The sequence below is a fragment of the Stegostoma tigrinum genome, chromosome 4, assembly GCF_030684315.1.
Source record: "Stegostoma tigrinum isolate sSteTig4 chromosome 4, sSteTig4.hap1, whole genome shotgun sequence".
Classification (NCBI taxonomy): Eukaryota; Metazoa; Chordata; class Chondrichthyes; order Orectolobiformes; family Stegostomatidae; genus Stegostoma; species Stegostoma tigrinum.
The window spans coordinates 28,798,842-28,821,151 of record NC_081357.1 but is presented as its reverse complement, the minus strand read 5'-3'; the positions used below and the strand labels follow the sequence as shown (position 1 = coordinate 28,821,151).

General features: G+C 46.3%; 1 protein-coding gene across 2 annotated transcripts in view; it reads left to right on the top strand.

The window, feature by feature from the left end:
* The window catches only part of crybg1a (crystallin beta-gamma domain containing 1a), a 237,341-nt gene that overhangs the window by 55,183 nt on the left and 159,848 nt on the right, over positions 1-22,310 (top strand). For both annotated transcript variants that reach the window (XM_048530499.2, XM_048530502.2), the window contains exon 2: positions 6,359-6,515. In XM_048530499.2, coding sequence (XP_048386456.2) covers positions 6,359-6,515 — 157 coding nt within the window. The remainder of the gene's footprint in view (positions 1-6,358; positions 6,516-22,310) is intronic.

Here is a 22,310-nt window from a genome sequence, read left to right as displayed (position 1 = left end):
GGCTGAGCTTCTGCAGAGAAGTAATTTTTGGAAGGGATGGGTAGTCAACCATCCAACCCCTTCCCTGGAAGATAGTCCCATCCAGTGAAATAACATGCTATAATTGTGCTGAACCTGCAAACTGTGGGACATCTTGCCCCTAACTCAGCAAAAAATCCTGCCCCTGGAACTACTGGCCAATTTGATCCACCAGATTAGGTATCTGTTCACCCAACTTATCTTTGGAGAAGTGTCATTCAAAGACAATGCAGCATGCCCCTGAGTATCAACCTTGATCTTTGTGTTTACATCCTAGAGGGAGATTTGAACCGAGACATTTGCAATTCAGAGGCAAAAACACTACCAATTGACCAACACCGTGAACTGATCTTCAAAGTAAATAATGGTGCTGCAGTGAGGGGGTGCTGTTTGAGATCTTGGATCGTGGCTTTTTATTAGCTATCTGAGTAATGACTGTTCTATACTTCCTGCCTATGCTATGACTATTGTGCAAAATGGAATCATGACAAAGAATGTTGCGACCATTTACACATTCTTTCAATAATTCATACTACTTGAGTGTACAATTTGAAGAACTGAAGTATGTTGGCACACGAGTGCACTCGTGATATAAATAAACTTCTGTGGATATATATGTATTTGTTCTTATTTATCGTATTAATCTTATCTAAAAGTGCATTTTTGGGAAAGATAGGTTATATACCATTGGCATTCCAGATTTTAAAATGTAAACACCCAACCACCAAACCTGGATTTATCTCTCTCTCTCTTGCTATTTTCACCAGATTGCTGCTGTCTGTATTTTTTTCATGAAGCCAGCCCTTTTAGATTAGATTCCCTACAGTGTGGAAACAGGGCCTTCGGCCCAACAAATCCACACTGCCCTTGAAGCATCCCACCCAGGCCCATCCCCCTATGACCCACGCACCCCAAACATTATGGGCAATTTAGCATGGCCAATCCACCTAGCCTGCACATCTTTGGACTGTGGGAGGAAGCCGGAGCGCCCAGAGGAAACTCATACAGACACGGGGAGAACGTGCAAACTCCACACACACAGTCACCCAAGGCTGGATTTGAACCTGGGACCCTGACCCTGTGAGGCTGCAGTGCTAACCACTGAGCCACCATGCTGCCCCGAGCAGCCCTCCTTTCAGGTTGCTAGCTGTTATCTAGGGGAAGTAGTAGTGTAGTGGTAATGATGCTGAATTAGTACTCCTGCTCTCTGAGCTGATGTTCTGGGACCAAGGTTCAAATCCCCTCATGGTAGATGATTAAATGTGAATGAGCCATTTAAATTGGGGGGGAAAAAATCAGAATTAAAATAATAATGTAGTGGCACCACAGGGAAGAATCCTGTCTGTTTTGTCAATCTGCCATCCTTACTTATTCTGGCCAATTTGTGACTCTGGATCTGCAGAAATTTTGTTGATTCTTAACTCTGACCAATGAGTTATAGGTGATAAATGTTGGCACAATGGGCAATGCTCACATGCTGTGGACAAATTAAAAACAACCAGAATTTCCTGAAAGTTGTAATAAATCAGCAGAACATTTACCTCTGTCCTCTCCACAAGCAAACTCAATACATTATCAAGATAATAAAATGTGAGGCTGGATGAACACAGCAGGCCAAGCAGCATCTCAGGAGCACAAAAGCTGACGTTTCGGGCCTAGACCCTTCATCAGAGAGCTCTCTGATGAAGGGTCTAGGCCCGAAACGTCAGCTTTTGTGCTCCTGAGATGCTGCTTGGCCTGCTGTGTTCATCCAGCCTCACATTTTATTATCTTGGAATCTCCAGCATCTGCAGTTCCCATTATCTCTCAATACATTATCAGTTGGCAGCTGTTCTAATATGGACTGCCAAAACAAGAGCAGTCCACAAATGAGAATCAAACATTCATGTAAGACACGTATACTGTGAATCACAGAGGATAGCAAGAAGCAGGTTAATATCTGATCTCCAGCTTTTGGATTAAAATTCTACCACGACTGGACAGACTTCATGCAGTGAAGATATTTTCCCTGGTTGGGAATTGGGAGACCCCGTCTCAAACCACAGGATAGGCAATTTAGAACTAAGATGAGGAAAAATGTCTTCGCTTAAAGGGTAGTGAACCTTTGGAATTCTCTACCACAGAAAGCTCTGGAAGTCAAGTAATTGAATATATTCGAGGAAGATACAGGCACCTTTTTAGATTTTAAAGGCATGAACAGGTATGGAGACCAAGTGGAAATATAGCATGGAGGCGGAGGATTACTAGACTGATGTCTGGAAAGAGTAGGTTGTTATCTGAAAATAGTTTGAACAGACTAGCCATGTTTCTGTTGGAGCTTTGAAGAGTAAACAGTGATTTGTTGAACTGTATAAGATTCTGAATGTTTCCTCTTGTGAGTCAGTCCACTATATGAGAAGGGAAATCAAAATTTGTTTTTACTCTTACAAAAATGTGCAGCTTTGGAGCTCTGTCCCTTAGAAGGCATTGAAAGTGGGATCACTCAATATATTTTAAGATTGAGCTGGATAGATTCTTGTTTTCGTGGAAATCTTTGTGGGTGATAGGAATGTGGAACTTGAAGGTCAAATGGATCAGCCATGAGCTTATTAAATGATAAAGTGAGCTGATAGGGATAGCGTTAGTGATTGAATGGTCTGCTTCAGTTATTTTGCATGCTTTGTATCAAAGTAGAGCACATCTGCCCTGTCCCTGGGATTTTAATTGTTTTAAGTTCCTCACTGACTTTCAATTTTGATTTACAATTACTGCCAGAGTGTTATTTACATTCTTTACAATGGATCCAGTTGTGAAACATACAGTTCAATTCACCTGCCATTTCTCTATCTCCCAGAATTAGGTCTACAGATTCACTCTCTAGAGGGCCAACCCTCACTTTTACATTTCTAAATCCATGTTGAAACTCTTTTTGTATTTCTACCTCACACTTTAATTTCCTGTTCCCATTAATCTTAGTTCATCTTTTTATTCTGCCCAAGCTTTTGAATTGCACAAATCTTTGCAGTATTATAGATATTTTCTAACCAACTTATACAGAGATGGTATTATGCACTGCTGGAGCAGACAGGACTTGATGTTAGGCCTCCTCATGAAGAGTTAGGGACAGCATCACTGTGGCAGAAGACCGTCCTTGCAGAAGTATATGCTTTTCTTTCATTTTTTTAATCTATCTTTAACTTACTTGATTCGGCACAGATGGTTCATCCTTCCCCTAGAATCTTTCTTTTTTAGTGGATGAATCTTTTCTGAGTATTCTAAAATATCCCTTCAAATGGCTGCCACTTTATCATTTAATACCGTCCTACATTTAATCTAGTTTTGCAGTTTACTTAAGCAATTCACTTTATTTATCTAGTCAAATTCTTTTGCTACCCTCTTCCTGTCCCTGTTTCCATAAATGAACCTATCATGGCTCCCGCCTTTTTCTGATCTACATGCAGCCCCCGTGGCAACATCATCCAATTGCATTATATCAGTTTCCACATTTATATTGATGCCACTTTACCTCTTCCTCAGCATCATCTCACCCACTCACTCTCTGTCAGACTGCATGAATGTGCAGAAATTTGATATTAAATTTGGGAAGACACAACCATTGTCTTAAGTACAAAATTCATTTCATTGTCAGTTTGAAGCAAATTGTGTGGACCTTTGGCATCACATTTGCCTCTGAGCTCATCTTCAGATCCTCTGAGCTTGTCATCACAAATCTGCCCCGCAAACAGTATCAAGTTGACCCCAAGGCAAGGTCCCAACCACACGTCAGCATGAATGCCTACTCCAGCTCTTGACATAGAGCATTGAACATAGAACATTACAGCACAGTACAGACCCTTCGGCCCTCGATGTTGTGCCGACCTGTCATACTGATCTCAAGCCCATCTAACCTACACTATTTCATGTACGTCCATATGCTTATCCAATGACGACTTAAATGCACCTAAAGTTGGCGAATCTACTACCGTTGCAGGCAAAGCGTTCCATTCCCTTACTACTCTCTGAGTAAAGAAACTACCTCTGACACCTGTCCTATATCTTTCACCCCTCAATTTAAAGCTATGCCCCCTCGTACTCGCCGTCACCATCCGAGGAAAAAAGCTCTCCCTATCCACCCTATCTAACCCTCTGATTATTTTATATGTTGCAATTAAGTCACCTCTCAACCTTCTTCTCTCTAATGAAAACAGCCCCAAGTCCCTCAGCCTTTCCTCGTAATCAACATGATCTGATTCTGCCTTTGTCACAGCTCATCTGCTGCTGAAACCTTCATCTATCCATTTGTCTAATCTTCTCTTGACTACTACAATGCACTCCTGATTGGTCACCCATCTTTTACACAGTATCAACTTGATCTCAGACTTTGACCATAAGACCATAAGACATAGGAGTGGAAGTAAGGCCATTCGATCCATCAAGTCCACTCCGCCGTTTAAATCATGGCTGATGGGCATTTCAACTCCACTTCCCTGCACTCTCCCCGTAGCCCTTGTTTCCTTCTGAGATCAAGAATTTGTCGATCTCTGCCTTGAACGCATCCAACATCCCGGCCTCCACTGCACTCCGTGGCAATTAATTCCACAAGCCCACCACTCTCTGGCTGAAGAAATGTCATCTCATTTCAGTTTTAAATTTACCCCCTCTAATTTTAAGGCTGTGCCGACGGGTCCTAGTCTCCCCGCCTAACGGAAACAACTTCCTAGCGTCCACCCCTTCTAAACCATACATTATCTTGTAAGTTTCTATTAGATCTCCCCTCAACTTTCTAAACTCTAATGTGTACAATCCCAGGATCCTTAGCCGTTCATCAAACGTTAAACCTACCATTCCAGGCATCAAAGATAATGAAATGTGAGGCTGGATGAACACAGCAGGCCCAGCAGCATCTCAGGAGCACAAAAGCTGACATTTCGGGCCTAGACCCTCCAGCATCTGCAGTTCCCATTATCACCATTCCAGGGATCATCCGTGTGAATCTCCGCTGGACACGCTCCAGGGCCAGTTTGTTCTTCCTGAGGTGTGGGGCCCAAAATTGGACACAGTATTCTAAATGGGGCCTAACTAGAGCTTTATAAAGCCTCAGAAGCACATCGCTGCTTTTATATTCCAACCCCCTTGAGATAAACGACAACATTATATTCGCTTTCTTAATTACGGACTCTACCTGCAAGTTAACCTTTAGAGAATCCTGGACCAACACTCCCAGATCCCTTTGCACTTCTGATTTGCGAATTTTCTCACCGTTTAGAAAATAGTCCATGCCTGTATTCTTTTTTCCAAAGTGCAAAACCTCACATTTACTCACATTGAATTTCATCAGCCATTTCCTGGGCCACTCTCCGAAACTGTCTGAATCTTTCTGCAGCTTCCCCACCTCCTCAGTACTACCTGCCTGTCCACCTATCTTCATATCATCGGCAAACTTCGCCAGAATGCCCCCAGTCCCTTCATCCAGATCATTAATATATAAGGTGAACAGCTGTGGCCCCAACACTGAACCCTGCGGGACACCACTTGTCACGGGTTGCCATTCCGAAAAAGAGCCTTTTATCCCAACTCTCTGCCTTCTGTCAGACAGCCAATCCTCAATCCAAGCCAGTAGCTCCCCTCGAACACCATGGGCCCTCACCTTGCTCAGCAGCCTCCCGTGAGGCACCGTATCAAAGGCCTTTTGGAAGTCTATGCCTGTAATTGTAGCTCACATGAAATGCCATTCACCAATCCACCCATCCTTGTGCTTGGTAACCTACATTGATCCCAGTATGCAAGCTGTGAAAATATCTAGTCTTTTCCACCTTTTCAGTCCTCTTTAAATACGCTCATTAAAATTAACCTGCATCTGCCCTCGTTTGTTTTTTGGGTCAATGTCAAAGTCTGATAATTATCAAAACTTGAGAACACTTCTGCAAAGCACCTTAAGGCATTTTTTTGTGGTGAAGTTGCTAGATGAATGCATGCTGTAGTTGTTGCCAACATCTCCATACCAATACCCTTCTAGAATCTCCATAACATAGTCTGCATCTCGTCTTGTTTCAGATAGGAAAAACTGTCGTCGAAAATAAAGTATGACCTTTATCAATGATGTCTAAATATTAGTTAAGCAAGTTAATATTTGCATTTATTTGTTTGGTCATCGCAAGTAAAATAAAAAGGCCTTGAATTTATACATTGCCTAATCACTTAAACACCTCTGCTGATTTCACTTTCATTTAGATTCTCTGGTATTAGCAATGCAAAAGCACATATATCATTTCAATCATAATGGTAACATTTCAGCACAGGCTATTAAATAGTATTCAGCTCAAATATATAGATTTTTGACAATATTATTGTAATTCTGCAGATCTCTCAGAACCAGTGACTGGATGCCAGCTGAGGAAGTCAAGCAGAATTCTGAAGTGGGAAACAACTATGCCCACAACACAGACATTGGTGCTCCAGCTTTGTATTTTGAACAAAGTCCTACAAGTCCAAAAAGCCCAACTGGAAAATTTGCAAAGGTGAGCTAAGCAAGATCATCTTTTTGTATGTTTCCAACTGAACTCAAAATAAGTGACATTTTCTAATTGGTAACCCACACTCTTAGGATTGAAATTACTTCATGGATAATGACATAATATCTCAGTGCACAGGTTAGCACTTTTGCTAAAATGCCAAGGAGAGGTATTTGAGATACCTTGGTTTAGTCTTTCCCTATCATGAAGCCGTGTATTTCTTCTGTTTTGTGTTTTGTAATTACTTATTTAGCACTTACAAGAAGAGATGATGTTATTGGAAACTGAGAATTCTGAGTCATGTGATATGATCGTGACTTTATTATTGTCATCTGGTATCATTTCCCTAAACCTCTGTGCGTCCTGACTAAAATTTATAAGATATCAAGGTTGCTTGAAAAGCTCAGCAGGTCTGGCAGTATCTGTGAGGGAAAAAAGCAGTTAACGTTTCGGGTCCCATGACCCAAGGGTTAACTCTGCTTTTTCCTTCACAGATGCTGCCAGACCTGCTGAGCTTTTCCAGCAACCTTGTTTTTGTTCCTGATTTACAGCATCCACAGCTCTTTTGGTTTTTAAAAGTATCAAGTCACTTTATGTCTGTTATTGCCTTCATTCGGAGAATTATTTGAAGGCCAAGTAGGTAATGTGAGCAAATGCAATATGTGTGATTTCCCAGAATGTATCAGTACTAACAGCTGTACTGTTATAATATCTTTCTTTAGCTTCTTCTAGTACTATTTACTTGGTAGGTCTTCTTTAATCGAATTTGTCAAGTTAAAGCAGATGTTCTGAATTATTTATTGAGCTGAAACTGTAGAGCTTTTTTTTTAATGAAAGGCTAAAAGTGCTGTAAACAACACCCGCAGGGTGGCATCAAGAGTGCATATGTGTGAAGAAGCCTGTTTTGTAATCTTGGAGCAAAGGGAGAGGCAGTCTCCATGCTTGAGCCCAAAGTGATCCAGAACAGGGGGAGTCTGGGGCTGGCAAAGAGGTGCAAAAAGTGCTCAGATCAGCACTTTACCTTTCAAAAAGAGTGGCACGGTGGCTCAGTGGTTAGCACTGCTACAGTGTCGGGGCCTCAGTTCGATTCTACCTGTGGGCAACTGTCTGTGTGGAATTTGCACGTCTTACGTGTCAGTGTGGATTTCCACTGGGTTCTCCTGTCTCCTTCAACAGCCCAAAGATGAATAGGTGAGGTGAATTGGCTGTGCTATAGTTTCCTGGGATATGCAGGCTAGGTGGGTTAGCAATGGGAAACGCGAGGTTACAGGGATAGGGTGGGACACTCTTCAGAAGGTTGGCGTGGGCTTGATGAGCTGAATGGCTTGCTTCCATACTAATAGGATTCTATGATCCTATAAAAACCAAACATTGTTGCCCAGCCATGTCCACCTGACCTTCCTTTATACCCTACTGCACACAACTCATCGTCCACAGATAAAGCATCAGTCTGTACCACCTTGTAGCTCCTGGAAGAACAGTGCAGCAAGGTGACAGCAGGGTGGGCATGACAATGCAGTGGCAATGACAGCCTCGCCTCCACCTACCCTGCTTCTCCTGCCACTGGCTTCAGTATCCAGATCCCAGCACTCATTCAAAGTGTCAATGTAGTGAACCTCCTTGGAAGTGCCTCCTCACCTGGCTCACTCACAGTCACACTGTCTCTGACCACTGACTAAATCACAGGATCACAGAACTTGTCAGAAGGAGGTCATTTAGACTGGAGAACTATAAGACATAGGAGCAGAAATAGGCTGTTTGGCTGTTTGAGTCTGCTCTGCTATTTGATCATGACTGAAATGTTTCTTAATCCCATTCTCCTTCCTTCTCCCCATAACCCCTGACCTCCTTACCAATCAAGAATCTATTTCTGTCTTAAATACACTCAATAACTTGGTCTTCACAGCCCTCTAGGGAAATAAGTTGCACAAATTAACAACCTGTTGGCTGAAGAAATTCCTCCTTATCTCAAAAGGGTCATCCCTTCACTTGAGTCTGTGCCCTCGGGTCCGAGCCTTTCCTTTAGTGTAAACATCTTCTCCGTGTCCACACTATACAGGTCACTCAGTATTCTATAATTTGCAATCAGATTCCCCCTCCCATGTCATCCTTCTAAATTTCATCAAGTACAGACCTGTAGTCCTCAACTGCTTCTCATATGACAAGCTTTTCATCCCTTGGATCATTCTTGTAAACCTCCTCTGGACCCACTCCAATTACAGCACATCCTTAGCCCAAAACTGCTCACAATATTCCAAATGTGATTTGCTCAGAGCCTTTTACAGCCTCAGCAGGACATTTCTGTTCTTGCATTCTAGCCTTGAAATGAATGCTAACATTGCATTTGACTCTTTAACTGCCAACTGACCCTGCATGTTAACTCTTAGCGAATCCTGAATTTGGACTTCCAAGTCCCTTCATGCATCAGATTTCGAAAGCCTTTCCCCGTTTAGAAAATATCTCTGCCTCTATTCTTCCTACCAAAGTGCATAACCTCACATTTTCTCACATTATATTCCATATGCCATTTCTTTGCATTGCTACTCTTCTAGCCTGTCCAAGTTTTTCTGCAGGCTCCCCTTTTCCTCAACACTATCAATCTGTAGCTCCACATTTTGTCTTCTTTCCACACTTAATAATAATGCCCTCAGTTCCTTTGTCCAGATTGTTAATGTATGACATTATGTATGCAGAATTCCACTAGCCACCAGTTGCTATCCTGAAAAGGACCCATTTACCCCCATTCTCTTCTTTCTGCCATGACACTACAAAATAAAGAGCATGATTAGCAGCAGCGAAGGAATTAGGAGAGGTATTAGTGATATTATCACCACCCTGTTAATTATGGACTGTTAATCCAGAGACCCAGATAATAATCTGGGGATCTAGGTTTAAATTCCGCCATGGCAGGTGGTGGAATTTGAATCCAATAAATATCTGAAATTGAGAGTCTAACGATGACCATGAATCCATTGTTGATTCTTGGAAAGAACAATGTCCTTTAGGGAAGGAAACTGCCATCCTTACCTGGTCTGGCCTATGTGTGACTCCAGACCCACAGCAATGTGGTTAGCTTTCAACTACCCTCTGGACAATTAGGGATGGGCAATAAATGCTGCCTAGCCAGCGAATGCCCTCAACCCATGAATGAATAAAAATAAAACCAGCTGATTCTTTATCTATGCCAGTACGTTCCGCGTAACACCATGAGCTGTTATTTTATTTAGCAGCCTCCTGTGCAACTTTTTGTCCAAGACCATCTGGAAATCCAAATAGATCACGGCCATTGGCCCTCCTTTGTCTAACTTGTTCGTTACCTACTTGAAGAATTCTAACAGATTTGTTAGGCGTGACCTCCCCTTGATGAAACTGTGCTGTCTCAGCCTTTTTTCACTGTGCACTTCCAAGTACCTCTGCAATCTCACCCTTAATAATGGACTCCAATGACTACCAACAACTGAGATCAGGCTAACTGGCCTATAGTTTCATGTCTTGTGTCTCTGTCTCTTCTTAAATAGGCATGTTACATTAACCATGTTCCAGTCCTCTGGGATCCTCTCTGACTTCTGTGATTCCTGAAAAAATTGCCATCAATGCCTCTCCAATCTCCTCAGCTATCTCCTTCAGGCCACTGTGGCATTGTCCATCAGGTCCAGGCGATTTATTCAGCTTCAGACTCTTCAGCTTCCCCAGCAACTTCTCCTTAGTGATGATCACTACACTCAGCTTTGCGCCCAACTCTCTTGAAGTTCTAGTATACTACTGGTGTCTTCCACTGTGAAAACTTATCATGAAAGCTTTTTTGCTTAGCCTTCTTCTCTTGGCTTCTCTTCTTCAGAGCAAACAGTCCCAAATCATCCAACCTTTCCTCATAATTGCTTTGTCTCAAACTTAGAACCAGTCTTGTAACACTCCTCTGCACTCTCCAATGCATTCATATCTATAGTGTGGCACCCAGAAATGTACACAATACTCCAACTCCGGTCTAGCCAGTGTCTTAAAGAAGTTAAACATAACTGCCTTGCTCTGGTACATTTATGAAGCTTAGAATACTGTACAATGTATTAAAAGTTCTCTCTGTCTGCCCTGGTACCTCTATTGACTTCTGTACATGTACAGTTAAGCCTTTGTTTCTGCACACCCTTTAGAATAGTACCTTATATTTTCTGCTATATCTCTGTGCTCTTTGTACCAAAGTGCATTAATGAACCAATGATTTGTACAATTGGCAGTAAATGAAAACTTATACACGATTTGAACCCAGAATCTCTCACATTCTCAACTTATCCCTGAACTGACAGTCATACCTCCAAGCAATTGGTATAGTGGAAGGGAAGGAAATGAAACTCAGCGAATTTTGAGAAGATTTGTAGCTCAGGTTGAGGTTCTGGATGTCAGTTTGCTCGCTGAGCTGGAAGGTTCGTTTTCAGACATTTCATCACCACTCTAGGTAACATCATCAGTGAGCCTCCGACGAAGCGCTGGTGTTATATCTCGCTTTCTGTTTATCTGGTTAGGTTTCCTTGGGTTGGTGATGTCATTTCCTGTGTTGGTGATGTCATTTTCTGTTTTTTTTTCTCAGGGGATGGTAGATTGGCTCCAAATCAATGTGTTACAACACATTGGAGCCAATCTACCATCCCCTGAGAAAAAGAACAGGAAATGACATCACCAACGCAGGAAATGACATCACCAACCCAAGGAAACCTAACCAGATAAACAGAAAGCGGGACATAACACCAGCGCTTCGTCGGAGGCTCACTGATGATGTTACCTAGAGTGGTGATGAAATGTCTGGGAACACACCTTCAAGCTCAGTGAACCAGCTTACATCTGGAACAAAATAAAGACCCACTCTCTTGTGGACTGAGAGGAGGAGAGCGCTGTGTTGGAGGTGAAAGGAAGACAGCGGGTTGGCTGTGCACCCTTGCAACCAGTGGATCTTAATGCTGGCTTTGGCCTAATGCTGGTTCAGGGGAGCAGCCAACCTGCAACGATGGCTGCGGCAGGTGCTCGTGCCCCAGGTCAGGGGGTCTGGAACACCATCCGCGTTTCCGTGAAGAAGGTGGATGAAGGTGCACCTGTGGACCGCACTTTCTTCGTGAAGAGGGTCCTGTTGGACTGTTGTGGGTTCGCTGCTGCGGACATTTACTGCCTGCAGGATTTCCCCGGAGGAGGTTTTTACGATGTAACCTTCAGGAGTGCCATGTTTTGCGAGCACTTCCTGGAGGTTTTCAAGGAGAAAGGAGGTGAGGGCCCCCTCTCTGTATTGACCGCTGTCCTGCTGTTCGTAATGCCAGCGCAGAGGAGCCGTATGGTGACTGTACACATTTACAACCTGCATGTGCCAGCAGTTGATGTCCTGACCTTGCTTGGAAGGTACGTGAAGGTGGAAGGGGACCTAACTGACATCATGGACCCCTTTGGCATCTGGACCAGTAAGAGGCAGGTCAAGGTTACGCTGAGGGTGGGCGCGGATGGGAACGTCGTACACCCACCGTCCAGCTTCGCGATTGTGGGAGCAAGGGCTACCTGACCTATGCAGGGCAACCTAAAGTCTGCCATGCCTGTGGTAGGTCAGGTCACGTGGTGGACGACTGCAAAGCCACCATCTGCAGGGAGGAGGGACACCTTGCAAAGGATTGCCCACAAGAGAAAAGCTGCAACCTTTGCGGGGAAGCGGGCCACCTCTATAGGGCATGCCTGCAGCGGGGGACCACCTACGCCCAGGTCGCCGGCAGGGGCCATGTGGGGCCAGCCCCCCAGGAGGAGAGGAAGGCACCAGGGCCCAGCAAGGACCCCACTAATGTGCACGAGGGCCAGGTCGTGCAGGAGGGCCCAGCCCCGCAGGATGGGCCCGAGGCCAGCAAAGCGCCCCTGCAGGCTCCGCTCCCTCCCCCCCCCGACTACACGGAGTCGATGGAGGCGACAACAGGCGGCCCAGGGGAGTGGACGATGGTCCGGAAAGCGAGGAAGGTGCGTCGGCGGGCCCTGGAACCGCAACCATCAGGCGGGAAGAGGCAGCTACAGGGGGGCTATAAGAGCTCCTCTGACGATTGGGATTCAGAGAGGGCCCGCCTGAAGCAGAAGTTAAAGATCTCAAGGGAGAAGGAAAGCAGCACCACACTTCCAGGTGACGGGAGGTGTCCTGAGGCTCCCTCCGACACCCAGTCATGTGCTGCTGGGGCACTGGAGGGCCCCCTGGAACTTCCAGGCGGGAAGGAGGAAACAGCGCGTCCCCAGCCTGACCCAGAGCCGGACTCTCCTGCCTCCGTACCCCCGATGGGGGGATGCCACCCGGAAGGCAGCACGGACAGTTTCCTGAGCCCGGAAAGCGTCCAGCAGTTAGCCCGAGCAATGGGCATGAAGGGACAGATAGAGGGGCTGGACCTTGGACTTGGGGAGGGTACTGTGGTCACTGCCCACAATGGGGGTACGAGTTGCGAGCACTAATATGCGCAGCGTCAAGTCCGCCGCAAGATGTGTGTCCACGTTGACCTACCTGACCACCGTCAAGGCGGACCTCCTGTTTCTGCAGGAGTGCGGGATACCGCACCTCAGCAGGTACAGGAAATGGTCCGGCGCCTGGACCTGTGGGCCTTCAATCTGGTCGGGGGGTAACGACTGTTGCTCCTCGGGCCTGGCTATTCTGCTGCGGGGGCGCAACTTCACCATCTCTCAAGTTCAGGAGGTGGTGGGGGGGGCGCCTCCTCGTGACTGACGTCATCTACAGGAATGCTCCCCTGAGGCTGATCAACGTGTACGCCCCAGCGGTACAGAGTCAGCGGTTGGCCGTCCTGCAGCGGCTTCCACCCCTGCTGGCTACCTCCAGGCCGGTCATCCTAGGCAGAGACTTCAACTGCATCATCGATGCAGATGGAAGATCCGGCGTGGGGACAGCGGGTGGGGGGAGTCAACTGGACGCCAAGCTGCTCAACGTCTTCAGCGCCCCTGCAGACGGAGTGCAGCAGAGGTACACCTGGTCGCTGCCAGACGGGTCTATTCGCTCAAGGATAGACGTCCTGTTTGTGTCACGGGCGTTCTCGGTCAAGTCCACCGGCGTCGAGCCGGTGTTCTCCTCTGACCACTGCCTCCCGCTGGCCGACTGTCACTTCCAGAACAACCAGCCGGCCGGCAAGGGGACGTGGAAGCTCAACACGACTCTGTTGACCCCAGAGAACGTCGAGGAGCTTAAGAGGGAGTACGCCAGTTGGAGAACCGTGAAACCCCTCTTTGAGTCTCCCGGCGACTGGTGGTAGACAGTGAAGGAGAACATCAAGAGGTTCTTTGTCATCAAGGGTGTTCGGAAGGCGAGAGAGAGGCAGGGAAAGCTGTCACGACTCCAGAAAAGGGTGCAGAACATGCTCCTTCTGCAGTCAATGGGGGTTGATGTCACGGAGGACCTCCGTGAGGTGAGCGGCCAGCAAGCCTCGCTCTTCGCTGCGGAGGCCTCCAGGATAATCTTCCGGTCCAGGGTCTGCTCCGTGGAGCAGGACGAGACGTGCTCGCGTTTCTTCTTTCAGAAGGTGCACAAAGAGAGCTCTGTGCTTAGCCGGCTGAAGGAGGACGACGGCTCGGTGACGTCATCTCAGCCCAACATTTTGAGGATCAGCAGATCCTTCTATGCCGGACTGTATGACACGAAGCCCACGGACAGCGCGGCCTCCGAGTCGTTCCTGTCGTCTATCACGGAGGTCTTAGACGACGGCACGAGGGAGTGGCTGGACCGGCCGATATCCCTGGACGGGCTGACCAGAGCCCTCAAGTCCTTGGAGATGAATAGGACTCCCGGGAGCGACGGCTTACCGGTCGAGCTGTATTCCGCTCTGTGGGACCTGGTCGGCCAGGACCTGCTGGAGGTGTACGATAGTGTGCTTCGGGCAAGGGAAATGTGCAAGTCCATGAGGAAGGGCATTATCACCCTCATTTACATGAGGAAGGGGGAGAGGGAAGAAATTAAGAATTGGCGTCCCATTTCACTGTTGAACGTGGACTACAAAATCCTGGCCAAGGTCATAGCCAACCGGGTCAGGTCTGTCCTGGAGTCGGTGATTCACCCTGACCAAACCTGTGCTGTGCCGGGCAGGAAGATCGCTGAGAGCCTCGTGCTCATCAGGGATACGATCGCCTATGTACAGGACAGGCGGGTGGACACCTGCCTCGTCAGCGTGGACCGGGAGAAGGCCTTCGACAGGGTCTCTCATGCTTACATGAGGGACGTCCTCTCCAAATTGGGGTTCGGGGAGGGCATCTGCAATTGGATCCGGCTGCTATACACCAAAATCGTTAGTGCAGTCTCGATCAATGGGTGGGAATCGAACAGTTTTCCCGTCAGATCTGGAGTCAGGCAGGGCTGCCCGCTCTCTCCTGCCTTGTTCGTGTGCTGTGTGGAGCCCTTTGCCGCGTCCATCAGGAAGGACGTGAGCCTGAAGGGCGTGACTATCCCAGGCAGCGGAGGCCTTCAGGTCAAGACCTCCCTGTACATGGACGATGTCGCTGTCTTCTGCACCGATCGTCGGTCGGTGAGTAGACGGTTGGACATCTGCGGCCAGTTTGAGCTGGCCTCGGGTGCCAAAGTCAATAGGGGTAAGAGCGAGGTCATGTTCTTCGGGAACTGGGACGACTGCTCCTTCATCCCCTTCACCGTCAGGACAGACTACCTGAAGATGCTGGGTGTTTGGTTCGGTGGAGCTGGAGCGTGCACTAAGACTTGGGAGGAGCGTATCACCAAACTGAAGCAGAAGCTGGGCAGGTGGACGCTCTGGTCCCTCTCCATCGCGGGTAAGAACCTGGTTGTCAGGTGTAAGGGGCTTTCGGTACTGTTGTATGTGGTGCAGGCCTGGCCTATTCCCTGGACCTGCGCCGCTGCGGTCACCCGGGCCATCTTCCACTTCATTTGGGGGTCGAGGATGGACCGGGTCCGCAGGGACACCATGTACAAAGACCTGGAAAATGGGGGAAAGGGCGTACCGAACGCCACCCGCGCCCTGATGGCTACCTTTGTGTGTGGCTGTATCAAGCTGTGCGTAGATCCTCAGTACGCAAACACCAAGTGTCACTACTTACTGAGGTTCTACCTGTCCCCGGTGTTGCGAAGGATGGGCCTGGCCTCGTTGCCGCGGAACGCTCCGAGTAGTTGGACCGTTCCATACCACCTGTCCTTCGTGGAGAAATTTTTGAAAGGAAACACCTTTGACCACAGGGCCGTCAGGCAGTGGTCAGCACGTAGTATTCTCGCGATCCTTCGGGAAAAGGAGAGGGTGGATCCCGTCATGTGGTTCCCCACGCAGACTGCCAAAGTTGTTTGGCAGAATGCCTCATCGCCAGAACTTTCAAATAAGCACAAGGACATTGCTTGGCTGGCGGTGAGAGGGGCTCTGCCAGTGAGATCCTTTATGCATGCCCAGAATCTCTGCGCCACCGCACGCTGCCCTCGAGGTGGCTGCGGGGGGGACGAGACTGTCAATCACCTCCTTCTGGAATGTACCTATGCGCAGGAGGTCTGGAGGGGGATGCAGTGGTATTTGTCGAGGTTCGTCCCGAGCAGCTCTGTGACGCGGGACTCCGTGCTCTACAGGCTGTTTCCCGGGACGCACACCGAGACCAACATCAACTGCGCCTGGAGGACCATCAATGCAGTGAAAGACACTCTTTGGTCTGCCCGCAACTTGCTGGTCTTCCAGCTGAAAGAACTGACCCCGACCGAGTGTTGCAGACTGGCGCACTCCAAGGTCCAGGACTACGTGCTGAGGGAATGCGCTAAAGCTTGGGGCAGCTGCCGCCAAGGCGCGGTGGGGAAAGACCACCGTATGAAACCCCTCGTCCAGAATAGAAAAAAGGGCCCTATCTGGTAACTGGGCCCAGCTGGCGCCTTCCCCAACTAGTCAGGGGGCCAACTGGGACTGTGCGGGGTGACGACTGCCGGGGTATTTTCTTTGCTTTGTTTTTTTTTCTTTTTTGTTTGTTTTTTTTTCCTTTTATTTGGTGTACGTACCCCCTGGGTAACCCGGAGCGGCTTGCCTGACTGGGTAGGTGTATAAATATGTTTTATTTTTTGTACATCTTATGAATAAAGTATATTTTTTCAAATAAAAAAAAAGGTAACGAAACGTCTGAAAACAAACCTTCCAGCTCAGTGAGCAAACTCACATCCAAAATGAAACTCCGTTACTAGAAGGGTTTAAAATTGATAACAAGGAGATATGTATAAGCTGTTGGTACTTAAAGTTCATAAAACACTGGGACTGAGTGATCAAAGGATATTGAAATAAGTAACAGTGAGAATTGCTGAGTCATTGGTAATTATCTTTCAATTTTTCCTGGATTTAAGAATGGAGCTGGTGGATTTGAGAATTGCAAAAATTGTCCCTTTGGTCAGAAGGGGCTGGAAAGATTGGCTAGCAATTACAGGCCAGTCAGTTTAACTTCAGTGGTAGGGAAATTTCTTAAAGCAATTATTCAGGGTAGAATTAATTGTCAAATCGCAAAATGTGGATTTATCCAGAAGAGAGAGCCAGACTTGATTTGGGAAATTCATGCCTAACAGACTTGTTGGAGTCTTTGAGGAGGTAACGGGGAGGGTTAGTGAGAGGAGACCCGTTAATGTGCTGCACAGGGACTTGCAAACCTGAATATGCTATCGACAGTGGTGTGACTGCCTCCCTTCCCTTATTTGCCACAGAGCCTGAAATTCAGCCTCCATCTCATAAATTCTGATCTGAAGTTGTTCAAACTTCAAACAAATTGCAGACATGTTTGCTGTAGCTCACAAAGGCAGAAAGAAGCTCCTATATGCTGCAGCCCTGACACATGTCCTGTCCAGCACCACTATTGCTTCAAAGATCTGCTCCTTTTATTGCAAACTCCTTTCATTCTGTTCTGCCTTATGCCTGGTTTGAGGTTAGTGCAAATCCCAGTTTTAGTGCTGAGTTTCAGGCCTCAATGATTTCTTGCCATGATCGCACCTCATCTCGGCTGTCACATGCAAGACACTGCAGAAGACCTGTACAGTTCGCATATAGCTATTGTAGGCTCACATTTTCTTTCAATTGCCTCCTTAAACTTTTGATCGCCATCTTTCTGTGACCCCACTAATTTTCAGCAATGTTCCTAACCCACCCACGGGAAGAATGGGAGGAGTTTATGAGACACCAGGATAATGACTTTTTCCTTGATATTGTCCATTTCCCCACGTCCTCCAAACCTGCGAAAACCTCTCTTCTTTGAGCAAAGTAGATGGGAAAGGAAAGTAGGATGAGGAAAACTGGCCTCAAGGTGAAGGTGCTTTTTGGCACTCATTCTTTAAGAGGAAGGATTGGGGTTCGAGCTGGGCTGGTTCGGTGTGCATATGTGACTTGTAGAACAACAGAACAAAATTGAAATGGTAGGATATGTGGGTTTTACATGCAGCTTGAGGAAGAGTAAATTGCAATTTTAAAGAGAAGTCAATGGGGAAACTGAGACATCTCACAAAAGAGGAATGCATTAGTGTCAAGGTCAAGTGTTAAGGGATGTGGTATGAACACAATGGTGGGTTAAACAAGAATGATAATGCAGAAAGGACCTTGTAAAAGAAACCATTAAGAGTCATAATTTTGAGATATTGAAGGGTGGTTGTATCCATGAAACTGAACTTCACCAAATAGCTGGGGCAAGAGACAGGTACAATGAAAAATTCATAGGGCAAGGAAAATCTCATGTCTCAAAAGCGCTAAAAAATAGACACACATTTGTGAAAACTGACAAACAGGGGTGCTGTAGTTTTTGTTTGGTGCAGAATCACTGATAAAGCAATATTTTAAAAATTGTTTCAACTCAATGTGCAAAACTGCTTTTAATCTTACAGCAGAAGGAGAATTTTTTGAATTTTATGAAGTGAACTGATTTCAGTAATGGTCTATAATCTAATTTATAACTTATCACTTAATATGATGGCATTGTGGGCAACACATTGATGTATAAATTTTAAAATGACTACAAGGACCCATGGATGTTAACAGCGCAGAAGGAGGTCATTCAGCACACATATGGCTTCACTGATTAATAAAGATCTGCATACGTCATCTCATTTTCCAGCTTTTAGCTCCTAAACGTGGCGGCTATAACAATACAAGTGAATATCTGTGTAGTAATAGATATTAGAAGCCTCAACTAACCTTTCAAGCAGTGAATTTCAGTTTCTGAATGAAAAACATTTTCCTCAACTCTCCTCATAGCTATCTACCTCAAAACTTACATCCATGCCCCCTGGTTTTCTTACACCTGTACTACAGAGAAAGTGTCTTCCTATCCACCTGTATTCATGTCCCCTCATAATCTTATACATCTCCATCAAGTATCCTTTCACTCTTTGTTGCCCCAAGGAAAACAATCCTAACCTATCCAATCTTTCTAATGCAGAGGTGCTGGTGTTGGTCTAGGGTGGACAAGGTCAGACATCACTCGATAGCAAGTTATAGTCTAACAAGTTGATTTGAAATTGCAAGCTTTTGGAGCACTGTTGCTTTGTCAGGTGCGTGAAGGAGCAGCACTTCGAAAGCTTATGATTTCAAATAAATCTGTTGGATTATAACATGGTGTCATGTGACTTCTGACCTTACCCAATCTTTCCTCATACTTCAGCCTCTCCAGTCCAGGCAACATCCTGGTAAATGTCCTCTGCACATGCTGTAATGCAATCACATCCTTCCTAAAATGTGGTGACCTGAACTGCACACAGTATTCCAATTATGGTTTAACCAGTATTTTATACAGTTCCAGCATGACCTCTTGTTCTTGTATCCTATACCTCAACAACTAAAAGCAGATATCTCATGTACCCTCTTAACCAACATATCTACCTGTCCTCTTACCTTCAGGGATCTGTGGCTATGCAGATGAAGGTGCCTCTGATCTTCGGTACTATCATGTCTTTACCATTCATAGCATAATCCATTGCCCTGGTTAATAAAATGTGAGGCTGGATGAACACAGCAGGCCAAGCAGCATCTCAGGAGCACAAAAGCTGACATTTCGGGCCTAGACCCTTCATCAGAGAGGGGGATGGGGAGAGGGAACTGGAATAAATAGGGAGAGAGGGGGAGGCGGATCGAAGATGGAGAGTAAAGAAGATAGGTGGAGAGAGTATAGGTGGGGAGGTAGGGAGGGGATAGGTCAGTCCAGGGAAGACGGACAGGTCAAGGAGGTGGGATGAGGTTAGTAGGTAGATGGGGGTGCGGCTTGGGGTGGGAGGAAGGGATGGGTGAGAGGAAGAACCGGTTAGGGAGGCAGAGACAAGTTGGACTGGTTTTGGGATGCAGTGGGTGGGGGGGAAGAGCTGGGCTGGTTGTGTGGTGCAGTGGGGGGAGGGGACGAACTGGGCTGGTTTAGGGATGCAGTAGGGGAAGGGGAGATTTTGAAACTGGTGAAGTCCACATTGATACCATTAGGCTGCAGGGTTCCCAGGCGGAATATGAGTTGCTGTTTCTGCAACCTTCGGGTGGCATCATTGTGGCAGTGCAGGAGGCCCATGATGGACATGTCATCTAGAGAATGGGAGGGGGAGTGGAAATGGTTTGCGACTGGGAGGTGCAGTTGTTTGTTGCGAACTGAGCGGAGGTGTTCTGCAAAGCGGTCCCCAAGCGTCCGCTTGGTTTCCCCAATGTAGAGGAAGCCGCACCGGGTACAATGGATGCAGTATACCACATTGGCAGATGTGCAGGTGAACCTCTGCTTAATGTGGAATGTCATCTTGGGGCCTGGGATGGGGGCGAGGGAGGAGGTGTGGGGGCAAGTGTAGCATTTCCTGCGTTTGCAGGGGAAGGTGCCGGGTGTGGTGGGGTTGGAGGGCAGTGTGGAGCGAACAAGGGAATCACGGAGAGAGTGGTCTCTCCGGAAAGCAGACAGGGGTGGGGATGGAAAAATGTCTTGGGTGGTGGGGTCGGATTGTAAATGGCGGAAGTGTTGGAGGATGATGCATTGTAATCCATTGCCCTGTTAGCTCTCCCAAGTGCTTTACCAAACACTTATGCTCTGCCCAGCTTACCAGTCCATTGATATTCTTCTGCAGTTTATAGCTATCCTTAGGCTTACCACTCCAAAAATTTCAATGAAATCCATAAACTTTGTGATCATATCCTCAACATTTAAGTCAAAATTATTAACATACATTACACTTACGACTGCTTCAAAAGTCATGTTACAACTGTAGTTTTGAGTTGAGCAGACTGGCATCCTATTGTGGCTCCAGGAGCATGGTGGTTACATTGTTGAATTAGTCATCTAGAGGACAGGAGTAGAAATCTAATTATGTTTGAATGATCTTTTCCTCTAATGATAGCATTGGATCTTGCTGTGACACAATTATACTGTGAAACCTGCAGGACCACCTTCATCTTTTATGTACTGCTTTTTGTCTGTTTCAGTCAACCATTAAACTAGAAAGCTGGATGTTTACTGTAGGGTTATTCAGCCCCACAGGTGGAGGGAGCAGTTGTCTCAGATGACCACTCGTTACTTCTACTGGCATTTAGAAGATACAGTGAGTAATGCAGCAGACATGCCAGAGACTGAGCCCAAAGCCTTCCTGGGTGTTTTAATGGTTCAATTGCCATTGACTCAGTAAACTACTGCAAAGTTAATTATTACTTCCTTAAACTCACTTCTAAAGTTGCTACCAAAAAAATAGTCTATGCCACTTATTTTCTTCTTGGTTCTGCAACTTGTGTTGTTGATGCATAGTTCATTAAGTCAAAGTGACTGTTATTGAGTAGTACAATTTGGAGGCTGCAATAAAATTTGCAAACTGCACATATGCAATTCAGGTGATTTTCTGTAACATCTGCTTCATAACCAATAACACATGTTTACTGCGTTAAATAAACAAGCCCATGGAATTAACCGTTTCTGAAAAAGAGTCCCGACCCGAAATGTCAGCATTCCTGCTCCTCTGATGCTGCTTGGTCTGCTGTGTTCCTCCAGCTCCACATTGTGTTATCTCAGACTCCAGCATCGGCAGTTCTTACTATATCCATGAAATTAGCCAATCCCTGACTATTAGTTTATTACCAGGAACTTGACACTGCCAACCTCATGGGTAAATGCACAGGAGTTTGTTGCTTGGGCACGTTCTGATATATGAAATGATTTAATATAGGGAGCAGTAAGATAAGGGGCAAGTCCCATTTTGTTAATGAATGGTATACAAGATCAGCAATGCCAGCTGATGTAAGGACTTACTGGCAACTAGAATCAAGCCTGTAAGGTTGTAAAAATATATAGTGTATGTGGTTTATAAAACAGGCAGACTGAGGACGGATCGAGGAGAAGATAGGTGGAGAGGAGAGTATGGGTGGGGTGGTAGGGCGGGGATATATCAGTCCGGGGAGGACTAAAAATAAGAAGAAAAAGAAGAACCTTTGAAAGTTGCCACCCAGGTTGGCAGGGCTGTTAAGAAGGCATACAGTGTTTTAGCTTTTATTAATAGAGGGATTGAGTTCCGGAACCAAGAGGTTATGCTGCAGCTGTACAAAACTCTGGTGCGGCTGCACTTGGAGTATTGCGTACAGTTCTGGTCACCACATTATAACAAGGATGTGGAAGCTTTGGAAAGGGTGCAGAGGAGATTTACTAGGATGTTGCCTGGTATGGAGGGAAGGTCTTCCGAGGAAAGGCTGAGGGACTTGAGGCTGTTTTCATTAGAGAGAAGAAGGTTGAGAGGTGACTTAATTGAGACATATAAAATAATCAGAGGGTTAGATAGGGTGGATAGGGAGAGCCTTTTTCCTAGGATGGTGACGTCGAGCACGAGGGGGCATAGCTTTA